Source organism: Penicillium mononematosum (genome assembly GCF_028829835.1).
Source record: "Penicillium mononematosum strain IBT 11891 chromosome Unknown utg000002l:1.0-8112719.0:1.0-8118358.0, whole genome shotgun sequence".
Taxonomy (NCBI): Eukaryota; Fungi; Ascomycota; class Eurotiomycetes; order Eurotiales; family Aspergillaceae; genus Penicillium; species Penicillium mononematosum.
Window position 1 is genome coordinate 2,702,775 of NW_026643272.1, and position 14,433 is coordinate 2,717,207.

General features: G+C 49.8%; 4 protein-coding genes across 4 annotated transcripts; 1 reads left to right on the top strand and 3 right to left on the bottom strand.

Annotated features, from left to right (window-relative positions):
* Window positions 1–36: 36 nt before the first annotated feature.
* On the top strand, window positions 37–2,034 carry N7519_002788 (uncharacterized protein; the record flags this gene model as incomplete). Its single annotated transcript, XM_057289566.1, has 8 exons — window positions 37–93; window positions 162–562; window positions 620–735; window positions 786–963; window positions 1,025–1,339; window positions 1,395–1,724; window positions 1,789–1,860; window positions 1,938–2,034. The coding sequence occupies 8 exons, from the start codon at window positions 37–39 to the stop codon at window positions 2,032–2,034; spliced, it is 1,566 nt and encodes a 521-aa protein (XP_057150768.1).
* Window positions 2,035–2,351: 317 nt separating this feature from the next.
* Window positions 2,352–5,418, bottom strand: N7519_002789 (cleavage polyadenylation factor subunit CFT2; the record flags this gene model as incomplete). Its single annotated transcript, XM_057289567.1, has 2 exons — window positions 2,352–5,209; window positions 5,316–5,418. 2 exons carry the CDS (start codon window positions 5,416–5,418, stop codon window positions 2,352–2,354), a joined length of 2,961 nt encoding a protein of 986 aa, XP_057150769.1.
* Window positions 5,419–6,014: 596 nt separating this feature from the next.
* On the bottom strand, window positions 6,015–8,887 carry N7519_002790 (uncharacterized protein; the record flags this gene model as incomplete). The annotated part of the gene is made up of 5 exons (XM_057289568.1): window positions 6,015–6,158; window positions 6,215–6,834; window positions 6,891–7,172; window positions 7,406–7,649; window positions 7,709–8,887. 5 exons carry the CDS (start codon window positions 8,885–8,887, stop codon window positions 6,015–6,017), a joined length of 2,469 nt encoding a protein of 822 aa, XP_057150770.1.
* Window positions 8,888–10,964: 2,077 nt separating this feature from the next.
* N7519_002791 (uncharacterized protein) lies at window positions 10,965–14,276 on the bottom strand (the record flags this gene model as incomplete). The annotated part of the gene is made up of 8 exons (XM_057289569.1): window positions 10,965–11,123; window positions 11,184–12,997; window positions 13,048–13,093; window positions 13,148–13,232; window positions 13,289–13,327; window positions 13,437–13,563; window positions 13,629–14,175; window positions 14,238–14,276. 8 exons carry the CDS (start codon window positions 14,274–14,276, stop codon window positions 10,965–10,967), a joined length of 2,856 nt encoding a protein of 951 aa, XP_057150771.1.
* Window positions 14,277–14,433: the final 157 nt, after the last annotated feature.

The window sequence follows — 14,433 nt, forward strand, 5'->3', positions numbered from 1 at the left end:
GAAAGAGTAGTTACACCAACTCCTCTTCAACCTACAATGGCGACTATTCACGATGATGATGAGCTGCTGCTGGCTCGCATCGGCTATAAGCAGGTATTGACACCCAACGCCTTGCGACGATCATAGCGGGGCACAATCTGATAACGATCTACTCGCACTAGGAGCTACGACGAGAGTTCTCCAAATGGTCGACCGTCTCATATGCCATCTCTATTCTGGGAGTCCTCGGCTCCGTACCGGCGACATTTGGTGCGCCGTTATCAGCTGGCGGCCCAGCAACAGCTGTATGGTGCTGGTTGATAGGTTCATGCATGGCTATGTGCATTGGAAGCTCCGTGGCAGAGTTAGTATCGGCATATCCCACGGCGGGAGGGATGTACTTTGTCACAAAGCACGTCGTACCTCCCGATCAGGTCCCTATTTTCTCCTGGATTCAGGGTTGGTGTAACCTCCTTGGACAGACAGCAGGAGTCTCTAGTGTGGCATACACGGTCAGTCAGATGTTGCTGGCCTGTGTCAGTATGAATTCGGATCTTGTCGATGGCAAGTATTCGTATGCACCGTAAGTCGTCCAGCCCAGTTGCTACCTAGATATGCTTCCAAGCTGATATCATTCAAGGACGGCGCTGGAGACCGTTCTAGTATCAATCGCAATCCTATGCATTCTTGGAGCGATTTGTTCATTGACTACGAAATCCTTGCATCGAATTATTCTGTGGTTTGCTCCCATAAACAGTGTGTATCAAGGGAACTCCATTATTAACCATATACTGATGAGTTCACAGTTGGGGCGACTATCTGCATCTGCATTGCGCTGATTACCCTTACCCCTAATCTACAGCCAGCGTCCTGGGTCTTTGGGCATTTCACTGATGGCTCAGGATGGGGCTCGAAAGTCTTTTCTTTTTTCCTAGGCTTTTTATCTGTTGCTTGGACAATGACCGACTACGATGGGACGACACAGTATGCGACCCAAAAATCCATTTCTACCAATTTATATTCTGACCTTCCAACCTTATTGCAGTATGTCCGAAGAAACTCATGATGCCGCCGTGCGAGGACCAGTTGCTATCCAAACAGCCGTCCTAGTATCCGGAGCACTTGGATGGCTTCTAACCGTATCAATGTGCTTCTGTCTCACCGATTTTGAGGGAATTCTAACCTCGCCTACCGGCCTTCCAGCAGCCCAGATCTTCCTAAATGCCGGCGGCAAGCGAGGTGGCACGATCATGTGGGCATTTGCCATTTTGGTTCAATTCTTCACAGGTTGTTCGGCCATGCTGGCAGATACAAGAATGGCCTATGCCTTTGCCCGAGACGATGCGCTTCCATTTTCAAAGTAGGATTCTTCTGACCTTCGCACCCGATTCAAGTTCCGCACTGATACATTTCAGGTTCCTTTCCAAGGTCAATTCTCGCACTCATACCCCTGTCAATGCAGTGTGGTTCGTGGTTATCTTCAGCGTAGGTCTGAACTGCATCGCCATTGGCTCTACGCAAACAGCAACCGCAATCTTCAACATCACTGCCCCGGCGCTAGACCTGTCTTATGTGTCTGTCATTCTCGCCCATCAGCTCTATAAATCGAAAGTCAAATTCATCGAGGGCCCTTTTACGCTCGGCAAATGGGGTACTCCTATTAACTACATTGCTGTTGTCTGGGTCTTGTTCATCAGTACAATTCTTTTCTTCCCACCACAGCTTCCTGTGACGCCAGCGAATATGTAAGGCGCTTGAACCCGGTTTATGTCCAGATATGAAAAAGTATGCTAACATGTCCCTACCCAGGAACTACGCCATCTGTGTCGGTGGCTTCATTGCGGCTTTTGCTTTGATATGGTGGTGGGTTGCAGCTCGAGGGTAAGAGACATCTAAAACTAATCCATACTTTTAACATATTCAAGTGGATACTGACATGTCCTAACTTCTTTCTGCAGGAAGTACACAGGTCCTCAAACCAATGATATCATACGAGAAGTTCCCACCGAGGACGATGGCGATGATTCCGAAGAGTCAGGCGAGATCACTGTTTAGACGACAGATTCGTCTCTTACGCCACGAGGACTTGTGGTCTCATTTTTCAGGTTATGGATTAGATATAGATTATGCCTATGCTTGTTTGATGTTTTGAGCATTTAGAAATGGGTCATGTTAGTTTCGGGTTAAACTTGTGCGTCGATAATGTTGTTTTTCCATGGAAGGCTACCTGCGCTAATAGTTTACGCGAACTATAGAAGCTTGTTTGATTATAAATCTCTTGGGGTTTGGAAGAAACAAGTGGCTATGAATGCTTCGTCGATCATGAAGTTATACACCGGAAAAGTATAGAAATACATGTCACGTGTATTGCCTTAGCTGCCTGCAACAACAGCCAGGCCCTCGTAGATTTTCTTTTTGACAGCAAGGAAGCTCCCTAATCCACGGCCAGAAGGCCGACCCAGTGAAGACTGCGCCGTTGCTTCGATTTCGATCTTGCCCGTTCCCGACTTGCGCACAGCCACCGACTTGTCAATGAGAAGCGTTCCCTCGCCTCGGAACTCGGCAGTGTGACCAGCGGATTGCATCAGCTTGCGAAGATCAGCCAATCGCAAGTCACCGACATGAAGAGGGCGAGCCATAGACCTGGTTCCTGCAGCGATGCTGGCTGGAAGAGTGTCAAGTAAAGGATAGACTTCCACCTTGTCGATTATTTTGGTGTCTGCTCGTTCTAATGCAGGGGCGACAGCGGAAGAGGCTGCTTCGTCTTTCAGCTGCTTCACCTTCTTGCCTGATGTTTCGACGTCCCCGATTTCGGCAGGCTCTGGTCCTCTCAACTGTGCCGTGAGAGCAACGACACCGAGGCTGCGGACGTGCTGCCAATTCAAGCGTCGAACGAGCGTGTTGCTCAGCTTGACATTCCAGGCATTCGTATCGACACTTGCATCGATGACTTCGCCGTTCGCGGGAGTGAAGATAATGGCAGCCGAGTCAAACGCAGGGTCAGAAACCGTAGCGCCCAGCTTGACTGTCAGCAGTTTCTGGCATTCAGCTGCCAATGCTGACGTCTCTTCCTTCATGCCTCCAACCAGGATCAATTTCTGGGGTTGGATCAGTGGAATTAACATCTCCAAGCTGCGCTTATCGTGCAAGCCCATGAAGTCAATAAACGCAATTCTAGCGTTGATAGTGATGGTCTGAGTATTGTAAACAACCTTCGCAGGACCTTCGAATGACTGGCCTTCTACTTCGTCTTCGGACTCCGCAGCTACATCGGCATCTTCACCATCGGAGACAAGGCTGAGATCATCGTCGTCAATAATCTTGCCGTCAATGTGAGGACGTTTCCGTCCAGCTGCGCCGCCAGACAACTTGCGTCCATGGGGGCCGGCGGCATCATCCCAGCGTCGTTTTTGGCCCAGCTTAGTCTCGGCATCGGTACGCCGTTGCTGCATATCAATCTCTTCGCGTTCTTCGGCCCGGAGATACTCCTCTGGACGAATGAATTCTCCATATTCGTCTCCCTTCTTTCTCGGTGCCACATAAGGGAACATACGCTCGCGGCCCTTCTTTCCACGCACATCGTAGTCATAAACGTTCTTTCGACGAAGAAGGATGTTGATGCCTAGGTCTTCGTCGCTGACAGCAAGTTTGCTTCGAGTAGCGTGTGCAAGTGAGGCCGAAAAGTTCAGAGCGCGACCCTGGTGTTCAGGATCCGAGTCCTCGGAAGTGGTAGAGCTCGATCCGTCATCGAGGGCATCCGCGGCAGTTTCAAGGGTCTCCTGGCCAAGTGTTTGAGAGGTGTCTTGAAGTTGGCGCTTGGTCGCGAGATATTGCTGGTATATTAACTGCTCCCCGGTATCCAGAGGGGCTCGCTGCACATCTGTCCAGCACAATTCTCGTCCACCGCTGTGGACTTGTTCGATATGTTCGCCATCCGATCCTTTCTCTAGAGCCACGCCATCTCTCCGTTCCTCATACCACTCCCAAATCATGCTTCCAATTGTGGTCGAACTTTGTGATGGTTTCGATTCTTGAGTCTGCATATCCTTGCGGAAGGACTCCGTCATCAACAACAGATTGTTGGGTCCTTCGGCCACTTGTCGAAGTGCATCCTTTGAGAAGCCCCAGTCCATTGATGTATCAGATGCAAGAATTACTTTAGGTCCGGGTTCTGCCAAGAGCTTCTCAAGTCGCTTCTTGCGCTCGATGATCTTGAGATGTTTGAAAGTGAATGGGCCTCCACCCTTGCTAGAGCTTTTCTCCTGTCCACCCGTCCTTTGCCCGTTCGTGACATCTGCACTTTCCGCCGCTTCAAATTCGCGAACAATGTTCTCGTCCATCCACTCCAGCATGCTTCGGGCGAGTCGGATTGTGTTGGTAACCTTCTTTCCAGCCAGATACAACCCAGCTCCTTGAAGGACATCCTCTTTGTCGCCATTCGCGGCATCACGCCAAGAGTGTTCCAGTGCGTAGGCCAGTTCAAGAACTCGCGCACTTGTGTCTGTAGGAATGAGCACTGTTCCACCTTTCGCAAGGCTACTACGGATCATATCGAGCAGGAGATCGTCTCGCTTTTTCCGACCTCCCGAAGGTGCCAGCTTATCGCCTCCCGTTGTACTGCAGATCAAGGCTGTGGGTTTCCGCAATTGTTCAATGACTTCTGTTCCACTGGCGCCAGAGCCACCGAACCACGCAGCACCCGCGACCACGCTCTCACGAGCCTGGTTCCAATCCACTGCATAGACAATAGATTCCAACCCATGCTGAATATGCCATATCGTTCCACCGACGGTGTGACCGGCATTGTAGGCTGTGAGAGTAAGCCCGTTCAAGGGCGGGGAGAAAGGTGATGGGAGCGGTTGGTGGGGTTGAGAATATTTCAGTGGCTGGATGAGAGAGAAGTATCGAGAAATTTCCTCCGCTGTCGGCGATTGAAGCAGTATTCGGCTTGTGCTGCCAGCGGTTTCGGTATCTCCGCCTGGCACAGTCGCAGACCCTGCTGACGATGCGCCTGGCTCTGAAACAGAAGCCTTCGGTAGGAATGTTGCAGCAAGCGGGGCGGAGGCATAAAGGTCTTGTAGGAGCGTACGGCCGAAAGCGATGACGGGATTCGTTGCATAGATTGGGATTTGCGTGAAGAGAGGGAATGTTCGGCAGCAATGGACTAGAGCGCCAATGTGAGCGGGCGTCGCGTGTGTCAAAAAGAATAAGAGAAAGTGTAGGAATATGCCTGATGGTAATATTAGCTCATCTAATTTCAAACAAGGAAACGCGTTGATCGCATGCTCACTTCTCAAGTTCCGCTAAATCAAGGGTATTGAACTTATCATCCCAACCAACATCCACTAGAATCTTGATGCCTCCATCAAGCTCCAAGATAGACTGCGATGCCCTCGAAGATGATGACTGGGCACCAAGGAGAGGAGTGAAAGTGAACATCTTGAGAATCTGCCGTTACTTATGGTAAACCTAGTAGCCGCGATTGTTCTGAACCAGCGATGTGGCGACGGATCGGTCACGATCAATGCAGCTGTATGCCTCGAGGTATTTGGTCAATTCCAATATTGATCCATTATGTCAGGGTGTCAAATTGATCCGACTTTCGCGAACAAAGACGTGAGATACCAGACGACGGGTGAGCTGTTTGTTCGGTTTGCACGTGACGTCTAGTAGTATAAATGCCGAACCTATTGTATAGATCAAGTTCTTCCCTCAAACACTTTTTTTTTTAACTTATGCTTCACCTAGCTGCAGGTAACCATTGCCTTCTATTTTAACTTTTGACATTTACTGAGTATCATGCAACAAAGTGTTGCCTTGCGATTATGGCAGGACAACATACATGCTTCGCTCCGACTCAGTTGTAACAATGAATGAATGCCCAGAAGAATGGTAACGGTTAAGTAAAAGTACAAACAAGCCAACAAATTCAAATAACAAGACATGGACATCCTAAACTCCGAATCTATATAACTCCGATCCAACGATCATCCAAGGAACATCCCAAACTCCATTACAATAAGTACACAATAGGCTTATCTAAACGATGACCACCGGGCTGAACTGACTGACTGCTCTTTTGCAGATGCTGGTCTTGGCCTTCTCTTACCTTGTCCCTTGCTCCGCTTTTTCGATCTCGAGACCTTTGTGCGTGTCGCAGGCACAGGCGCTAGCCCAATCTGATCGATCATGATCAGCGTGATTCTCAAAAAGCCTAATGAACCAAGGCACTTACTGGATCCTGCCATTGACTGAAGGGCCGGTGCCTTTCAGCCCAAGGGGGTAGCGTAGCGTCGACTGTGGGTTTGATCTTATGGCCCGCCAATTCCTCCCCTGCCCACACTCTTACTCGGCGAACAGCCAGAGGGTCAGGGAAATGTCTCGCCCTCTGAATTGGATCTTTTAGATATGCCTTTGTCTGTTCCAGAAACCCATCTTGCAGATTAGGCGGAATCTCAGGACTAGGTGCGTCCGCCTGTGATCTTGCACCCGTCTGATTCCCTGTAGTCTTCTTCAACAGTGCCACCGGCGGCCTGTCTGATATTTTCTCCGCTGCAGCTGCTCGCATTTCGTTCCGTTTTCCTTGTTCTGCTCGTACGGATGACATAATTTTATCCACCCTGATCCCAGCCGCTGTCTTCCTTTGAGTCGAAGCTGGTGGTGATGATGGCGTTGACTCCATGCGCATTCGTTCACTTGGGTTTGACACCTCTTCCGTTTCGAGTTCTCTTGCCTCCGCCTCCTTATGTGTACCTTCCAGTGCATCCAGCGCCTCCCTTTCGGAATTTGATGATGGCTGTGCTTGACGCTTTCGTTCTGGCCCTTCATGATGTTCAATTCCGCCTAACCTTTCAACTTGAACTAAACATTAGCATGATTGACTGGGGTGATAAATAAGCAGATTGACTCACAATTCATTTGCTTCTTGCTATAATACCTCTCAATCTGTCCAGGGCTGAAGAGCCCATCATGGGATACTGGGGACAGGCTATTCGTCGATTGAGCGCTATTATCGTCAGCGACGTTGACCTTGATAGTCTCACTGGTCTTGGAAGAAGCGCTGACCTCGCTGCCGGAGCCGGAGCCGGAGAAAACGCCATTAGGCGATTGCTCTCGAGAGTCCCGAGCTGAGTTGGGCTCAGCCTGAACGTCATCGCCGTCGCCAAAGATTGAACCATCTTCCGAGATTGTATCTAGAGCCCACCAGTCAGCGCATTGCGCGGATAGATCTGCAGTATGCAACATTCATGGATGTAATGTCAAAGTGATTAGTCCTCCTCTTCCCTAGAGCCGTGATAACCAATCAAGAGACTCGACCTAGACGCCTTGGCTCGGACTGCTTCCATGTAGCTCATTGTGTCTCATACAGGAAAAAGCAAAGGAACATGTGAGGAAACCACATCGAACTAAGCACATTTGTACTCACCAATTCGTGAAATTTTCTCATCGTTTCCTAGAGGCACAGGCGTTGTCGGTTCCGAATAAGTGCTCTCTGGATTCAGTTCCAGGCTAGAGTTCCTGGTCACAGACGACCTTCTGGAATCGACTGACTGATTTTCTTCGCTGTCTTGCTCGCTGTCCTGCTTGCGGTTCTGCTCATTTCCAAGAGCGGTAGTAGTGATTGTCGGTTCCGAGTAAGTGGCCTCTGGATTTCGTTCCAGGTAAGGTGCCTCCGACACAGACGAAGTCCTGGATTCGCTTGACTGGCTTCCTTCGCCACCTTGCTCACTGCCCCGTTCGCTTTCTGCGTCCGGACTTGCAGAGCGCGGGCAGTGGGCCATGCCTCCGATGTCGCTCGATTATAGATGTGGGTAGTCACGGCATGCGGATACTGCTTCGCCATGGGCTTTTTATCCAATTGGACTGCCATGTTTGGACGCTTATAGTCGCGGAAGTAAAAGGCCGTATCACTTGACTTTCGACTAGTTTGCTCGGAGCCTGACGAAAAGTGCCTCGTGATGGGTGCTGGCGGCAGAGCTGGTTGCCATTTGTCCCCGACAGTCACGGCCTTGGGCAAGGGACCCGCGGGGTGGGCCAGGGATCCATAGATCTGCTCCCGCACCTCTGTATCAGTGAGCGTGTATTCGAGGCACTTGTACGCAAGTTCGTAAAGAGCTGGGTATTCTAGCCCGGTCCATTTCTCGAAGTCACCTTCTTCAAAGGTCCATTGTAGACTGCCGAAGTCCTTCGTGCCATCAGGCCTGCTGGATTTGGCATTTGAGGCAGGTCGTTTTATGCTTTGGGTCTGAGTGATCACCCAACGAGGCTGCGGTGCAGCACCTCCAATGTAGATTTGTGGTAGAAGTCTGTTATCTTCGTTCTCGATACCTTCTGGGAGAAAGGCTTCCTTGATGTACACCCATTCCCCAATTCCTAAAGCCGGACGCTTTGCTTTGGGCGGGCCCATTTCCACGCGAAGATTGGGAGGAGCCCGAGTCTCGACCTTGCGCCTTTTGGCCTGAGGCTCATAGTGTTCTTCTTCGCTTTCTTCGTCGTCGTCATCTTCGTCCTCGTCTTCATCATATCGGTTTGCTGAAGCCTTCGCGGCCTTCGCCTTCTTGGCAGTTTTGGCGATTTTGGTGGTTTTGGTTCCTTTCGTCTTCGCACCTGTGCGCTTTGTGCGCTTTGTGGTGCTTTTGGCATTGGCAGCCTTTGCCGCAGCCTTTGCTGCAGCTTTATTTGCGTCCTTCTCGGCCTTGGCTGCAGCCTTGGTCGCATCCTTCTCAGCCTTCGTTGCAGCTTTCTTCGCATCATTTAGAGCCTTCACTGCAGCCTTCTCGGCCTTCTTTTCCTCCCTCTCAATCTTTAGTCTGGCGTCTTTAGCGGCCTTTTCGGCCTTGGAAGGCTTAGCCGGTAGAGGCTGGGCCTTTGGCTGAGTGCCCGTAGCCATTCGTCGTGTTGTAACCATCTTTCCGACTCGATGGATAGTATTCCGATCTGATTTGATACGTTAGCCAGTGAATGTGTAGAATAGTAACACGGTGACCATACTTATTATCAATTGGAGCCGTTATAAGAATTGTGATAGATCTGTTGATAGAGAATTCAAGTGAAGAATGTCGATATGTTCGTGGTTAAGGATAAATTTGGACATGTTGGCTCTATATTAATAGAAGACATAGACCGGCCACATATTCGTGCCAGTAGACAAAGCACGAGTAGGGAGAGACCAAGCAACGTGCAGATACTTCAGCAACACAAAGAGAATTAAAAATATCTTTTCGAGCCCTCTTCTTTGTTGACCACGCCCAGCTTATTACAGATACGCCGAGGGCCTTGACAAAGAGCGTTTCAAGTCAGTCTTGATTTGCAATGTTCCGCTTTTTGCAATCGAAAGTAGCTTTGCTCAAATTAATCAGGTTTGCTAACAGTTGTAATGCAGCAGGTGTATAAGTTTTGTTGGCACTATTCACTTCATGGGCATTTGTTCACTTCAAATCGAAATTCCGAGATACAGAAGACCAGCATTAGCTTGTGAAGATGGAACGGAAAGAAGTCAATCGAACAATTAAGGAATCCAACCTATCGAAGCCACTCAAAGAAAAGAAGCAAGAGTATCATCAGACTTCGAATGCATGAAGAACAATGAACCACAAGAAGCGAAGCAGTACTCGGTACCAAGAATCGATATTTAATGAAGTTGACTCACATCAAAGAGAATGAGAACAATTCCCCGAATATCAGTCCCAGAAACATAATACCTCGTTTCCGAACCCTTCTGAGTCTGAGCCGTTATTCCCGGTTCTCTCCAGAAATTCGCGCCTGTTTACTCCAGAGAGATCCAGACTTCTATTTATTATTATTCAACCCCAATATAGTAGTATCCTAGCAAGTTGGGCACTTTTCCCCAGACAAGCTGGGAAATGTGGAGTTTCGAAGGCACCGGGTTCGGGCTTGCTTCCAAATGGAGATATCAGCCAGTTCCAAGAAGCAAAAGCTGACCAGGGGAGACTAAACCTACATCGTGTCCGGATTTGGCAATGGCCCCCCCTACTTCCTATCACGGAAACGCCTCTGAAACAAAGAGAGGGATATTTCCCCTTTGTCCGGGTCTGACACCAGAATTCAAAACGATACAAAGAACTTTGAGGATGGATGAGCCCGTGCGGCCATGAAGAGCCTGTGTTCGAATCGAGTAAGCAGTATGGCCGCTGGAAAACACCTAGGCAGGCGTGTTTCTTTGATGCCATTGCCTTGTGTCGAATACTCGATGGCTGCATATCAAATGCCGAATGGCGATATTCGACACATGAGCGGGGGAAAACCCTGTGGTAACTTCTATCAGTTGGATGACCTGATCGACTAGGTTAGATTCAAACCGTCTTTGACATGGTTAGGGCTATTATTAGCGGACGCCTGTCAGCACAGGACAAAGGAAATCTCGAGACTAACATTCACAAAAGCGCCAGTTTACAAGCCTTTTATTCTGGGATAGCGTACCGCTTTCCAGCAACATGACACAAAGAGGGATGCTGTCTCATGAACCTGCTGATCTGATTGCAGCAAGATTCCCATATTTCAGTCGAGACTGCTAAAAATCACTGTCAATATTCAAAATGGGTTTGAGTTTCAATTGGCAACATGATCAAAGCAGGAAGAAGATTCCCCAGCACTACTGAAAGAAGTCTAGGGACAATGTACAGAGAAGAGCCTAAAGGGCCACAATAGTAGAAGACCTACTTTCTATGTACTCACCCTCTGGGATGCAATACATAAACTGTATGTCCCTTGGGTCATGTAATGTACGAAGACGTAGGAGACTGAGAAGCAAGAGTCAAAAGTAAACATCGGTAGATTAGGAAAACGATTAACAGAAAATAATCTCGTCATTCAAGTACGCTAGATATATTAGCAACCCCAAGCACAGCGGGATGACTGCCTTGTTTGGTCCTTAATTATGTCACAATATGGCAGACTCATCAATCTTCTTCAAGCCAACTTTAGCACAACGAAGCGTATTCACGCTCCTTCCCCAGGCAGACTGTCTATTGCCAGTACCTGGGCTCATCGAAGACGTGGTAGCGGTGTCCGCGCACTCCCTGGCCGCGGAACAAGGCAGGGAAGCGGCGGCCAACGGGGACCATCTCCTCTGGGATACGCATCTCATTTTCGGGTTCAGGCTCGCCAATGACGAATTTTCCAACCTAAATCACGAAACAGTTAGAAATTAAGCACGCATAGAAAGAGAAAAGAAGATTACTTACCTGGATTTCCGTATCCGTGATGGTATCACGACTGATTCTGGCGTAGCCAGTACGGTGCAGCTTCTTGAAGAGAAGGTACTCGCACCATCTATCCCAGTCGGTAGGATCGATATCCTTCATTTGGCTACGCTCACTCACGTAGGTGTTGTAGTTACCCTCGAGCGGCTTGGTGACGAGGTAACTCAACAGGATCAGAGGACGTGGGGAGTCGCCCATCAACTTTGACAGATACTCGCTCTGCAAGCGGCGGTCCTCGGGATCCTCCTCCTGTCCGGAATGGAACACAACAACATCAATCATCTCTCCGTACATGTCGAGTGTGGCGTGGATTGCAGGTGCCAGCTCACCCACAGGCGAGGGGAGGAGGTGGTGTGTGGAGTTCACAATGGGGAACTTGGACAGCAGGGCGGAGCCCCAGGTGTGTTTGTTGGGGCCAGGGCCGAAGTCAGTGTAGTAGCCAAGGTCCTCGGCGATGAACTGGGTGACATCCCTGTTGCCCATGATGATACGCTGGTTGTCGGATTCGAGGAAACCAATGACATCCAGCTCAAGCTCGCCAATGACGTCGCGCATGCGGCGCTCAGATGACCACATGTTGTTGTCGAGGCCGAAGTGGACAGTCCAGATACCAGCGGTCACAACCTTGTCCTCCTTGTGATAAGGAATGTAGTCATTGGTCGGGAAGCGGAGGTAGGCGACAGACACGGAAAGTAGTTGCAGCACAGCAAGAACGTAGATATAGTACGATCGCTGTTTCCTGCTATTGGGGTTGACAGGCTTGTGGGGCTTGCGGGAGCGAGTCGAGTTCGAGGTCGCCGCAGAGAAGACACCCGCGCCAATGGACAGCATTGTAGTGGTCATGAGCCAGTCAGTGTGCTCACGAAGCAACGGGCCACCTGGCACGAAGGCATAGGCGACAACCCAAACGTGGAAGAGCAAAAGAACCACATAAACGATGAAACCGATGCCGAACGTGCTCGCAGGAGAGTGACGAACACTGGACACAATCAGAACAGGAGCAACGGCCATGATATAGAACGCAAAAATGAGGGCGCCATAGAATCCAGTCCAGTGGTGGTAGCAAGTAAGAAGAGCAGCACCAATGGAACCGACACCGAAGGCAGTCCAGCTTCCAGCGATTCTAGGGTGGAAGATGCCGTACACAAGGCCGGCTCCCATTGCGAAGATCGTCAGAGCACCGTGAGGAGCTGCAAGCGGTCCGCGTACTGGGTATCCGTCCCAGACCCACGAGATCATGGTACTCGAGTCAGTCAAAAGTGACACCATGGCGAACATCAGAGCGCCAAATCCGACACCAGCAAGAATGGACGAGCCCTTCTTTCCACCTGCTGGCAAGTAATCACCACCGCTTGTGGTTGAGCCTCTCTGAGACCTCAAAACAGCGAACAGAGCAAGGAAGATCCCGACTTTGTTCCAGCCACCGTTCTCGGCGTGAACAATTGGCCAGAGGGGATTGTTGGTCTTGCATGCGAACTTGGCAACGACGGACATAATCAATCCGATTCCCCAGGCCATAATACGGGTCTCGAGACGAGGGGTGTTGCCCCTTTCCGAAAAGAAGCTAGCGGTCCATGCTGCACAAGTAGTAGCAAGAGCGAACCCAGTCACAAAGAGTCGGTTGGCAGGATCCTGGAACTTGTATGCGAGAAGGCCAACGAGCGAAAACAGGTGAAGAAGACGAAGATTCTTCGCCGCTGCATATCGGAGGGATGGGATAACGTAAAGCAACGGGGATGTGCAGGTAACAATGGCAACCTCGTATCCGGAGATACCCATGTGCCAAAGAGGGAAGTCTATCAAGGTCAGACAAGTTCATCCGTACCAGGGTATACATGTCACTTACACCAGACAAGGACAGGCAGAGCAGTCACGATGGTCCAGAAAACAAACTACATTCCATTGTCAGTAACGCAAGAGACCAATGATCGGCTGGTATAATTTACCCCATTGTAGACATCGGAGGCGGCATCAATGACCTCGGTCCAAAAGAAGCCCTCGCCAAAGGTGTTGCCTACTGGCTTGCCCTTCCTACGTATGTGGTTAATTTCCAGGGTGGTTGTAGTTGGTTATGGGTTTGTACACACTCTTTCTCCAAGACAGAATCTGCGGTCGTTTCCAATTGCCTAACGAGCACAAACTTAGACGACGTTTTTTCTTTGTTCAAAAACAATATAGCCTTTGGCACTATACATTTGATGTGGGCAATGTCATTTTGGAAGCCACGGTACATACCCTCTGCTAACACCCTTGACATCCCTCACGACCAGTTCGAAGCTCTCAAAGTCAAGAGCTGTGACAGCATCAAAACCGACATCGAACAGGATCAGGGACCATTCAAAGAAGGCATATTTGGTGTAGGCTAAAGGTTTGACTAATTAGCATGCGGTAACCTCCAGTTGGATGCGCACAATGGCAAGTACTCACCACCAGGAACCTTGTGGACCTTGTGCTGAATGAAATAGTAGACCAACGGAACCAAAGTTCCAAAGAACAAGCTGGCCATGATTTTGCGGTACTTGACGGCACGGCGGTTGACCGGGCTGAGCGCGAGGCAACCCAGGGTCCACGGTAAGGTGGCCACCAAGTACGAGATCATGAAGATGTCATGCCAGTCGTGGTCATCGGTAGATGTGACATAGGTCCAACCACCGCATGTCAATGTCCGGAAGATGCCCACCCCGGCGACCAACTTGGGTAAGGTCGAGTTCGGACGCGCAGTCAGGATGTACCACAGGAAGACGAGGGCGAAGCGAGGACCGGAAGTAATAGCAATGAAGACCTGGAAAAAGGACCTTTCAGGGTATCGGTCACCGATGGTCGCAGACACGGAGGGGAACCATTCAATGGGGTAGCCGTAATGTTCGTTTTGAACTATCTTGTGGTAGTGCAAAGCAACGCCGACAATCAAGGCGCTGATGAACGCTGCATATGCGAAAACCGTGTGAGTCCACGCGACCCATTTGCCATTGATCTACAAAGATGTCAAGTCAGTGGCTTTTCTAGATCCGAATCGCATGGCGCTTGGGAACTTACGGCAACCACGGCATCTCCGTCCTTGTATCGGGGAGCCATGGCGGCACAGAGGTAAAGGCAATCTCTGCACCTATATGATAAAAAAAAAAGCAAGAAATGGGAAAGAAAAGAGTGTCAAGAAAAAGAACGAAAGGAAAAACGACTTAAACAAGATGTCACGAGCAAACGGCCCCTGAGGGAAATGAAAACAACGTCC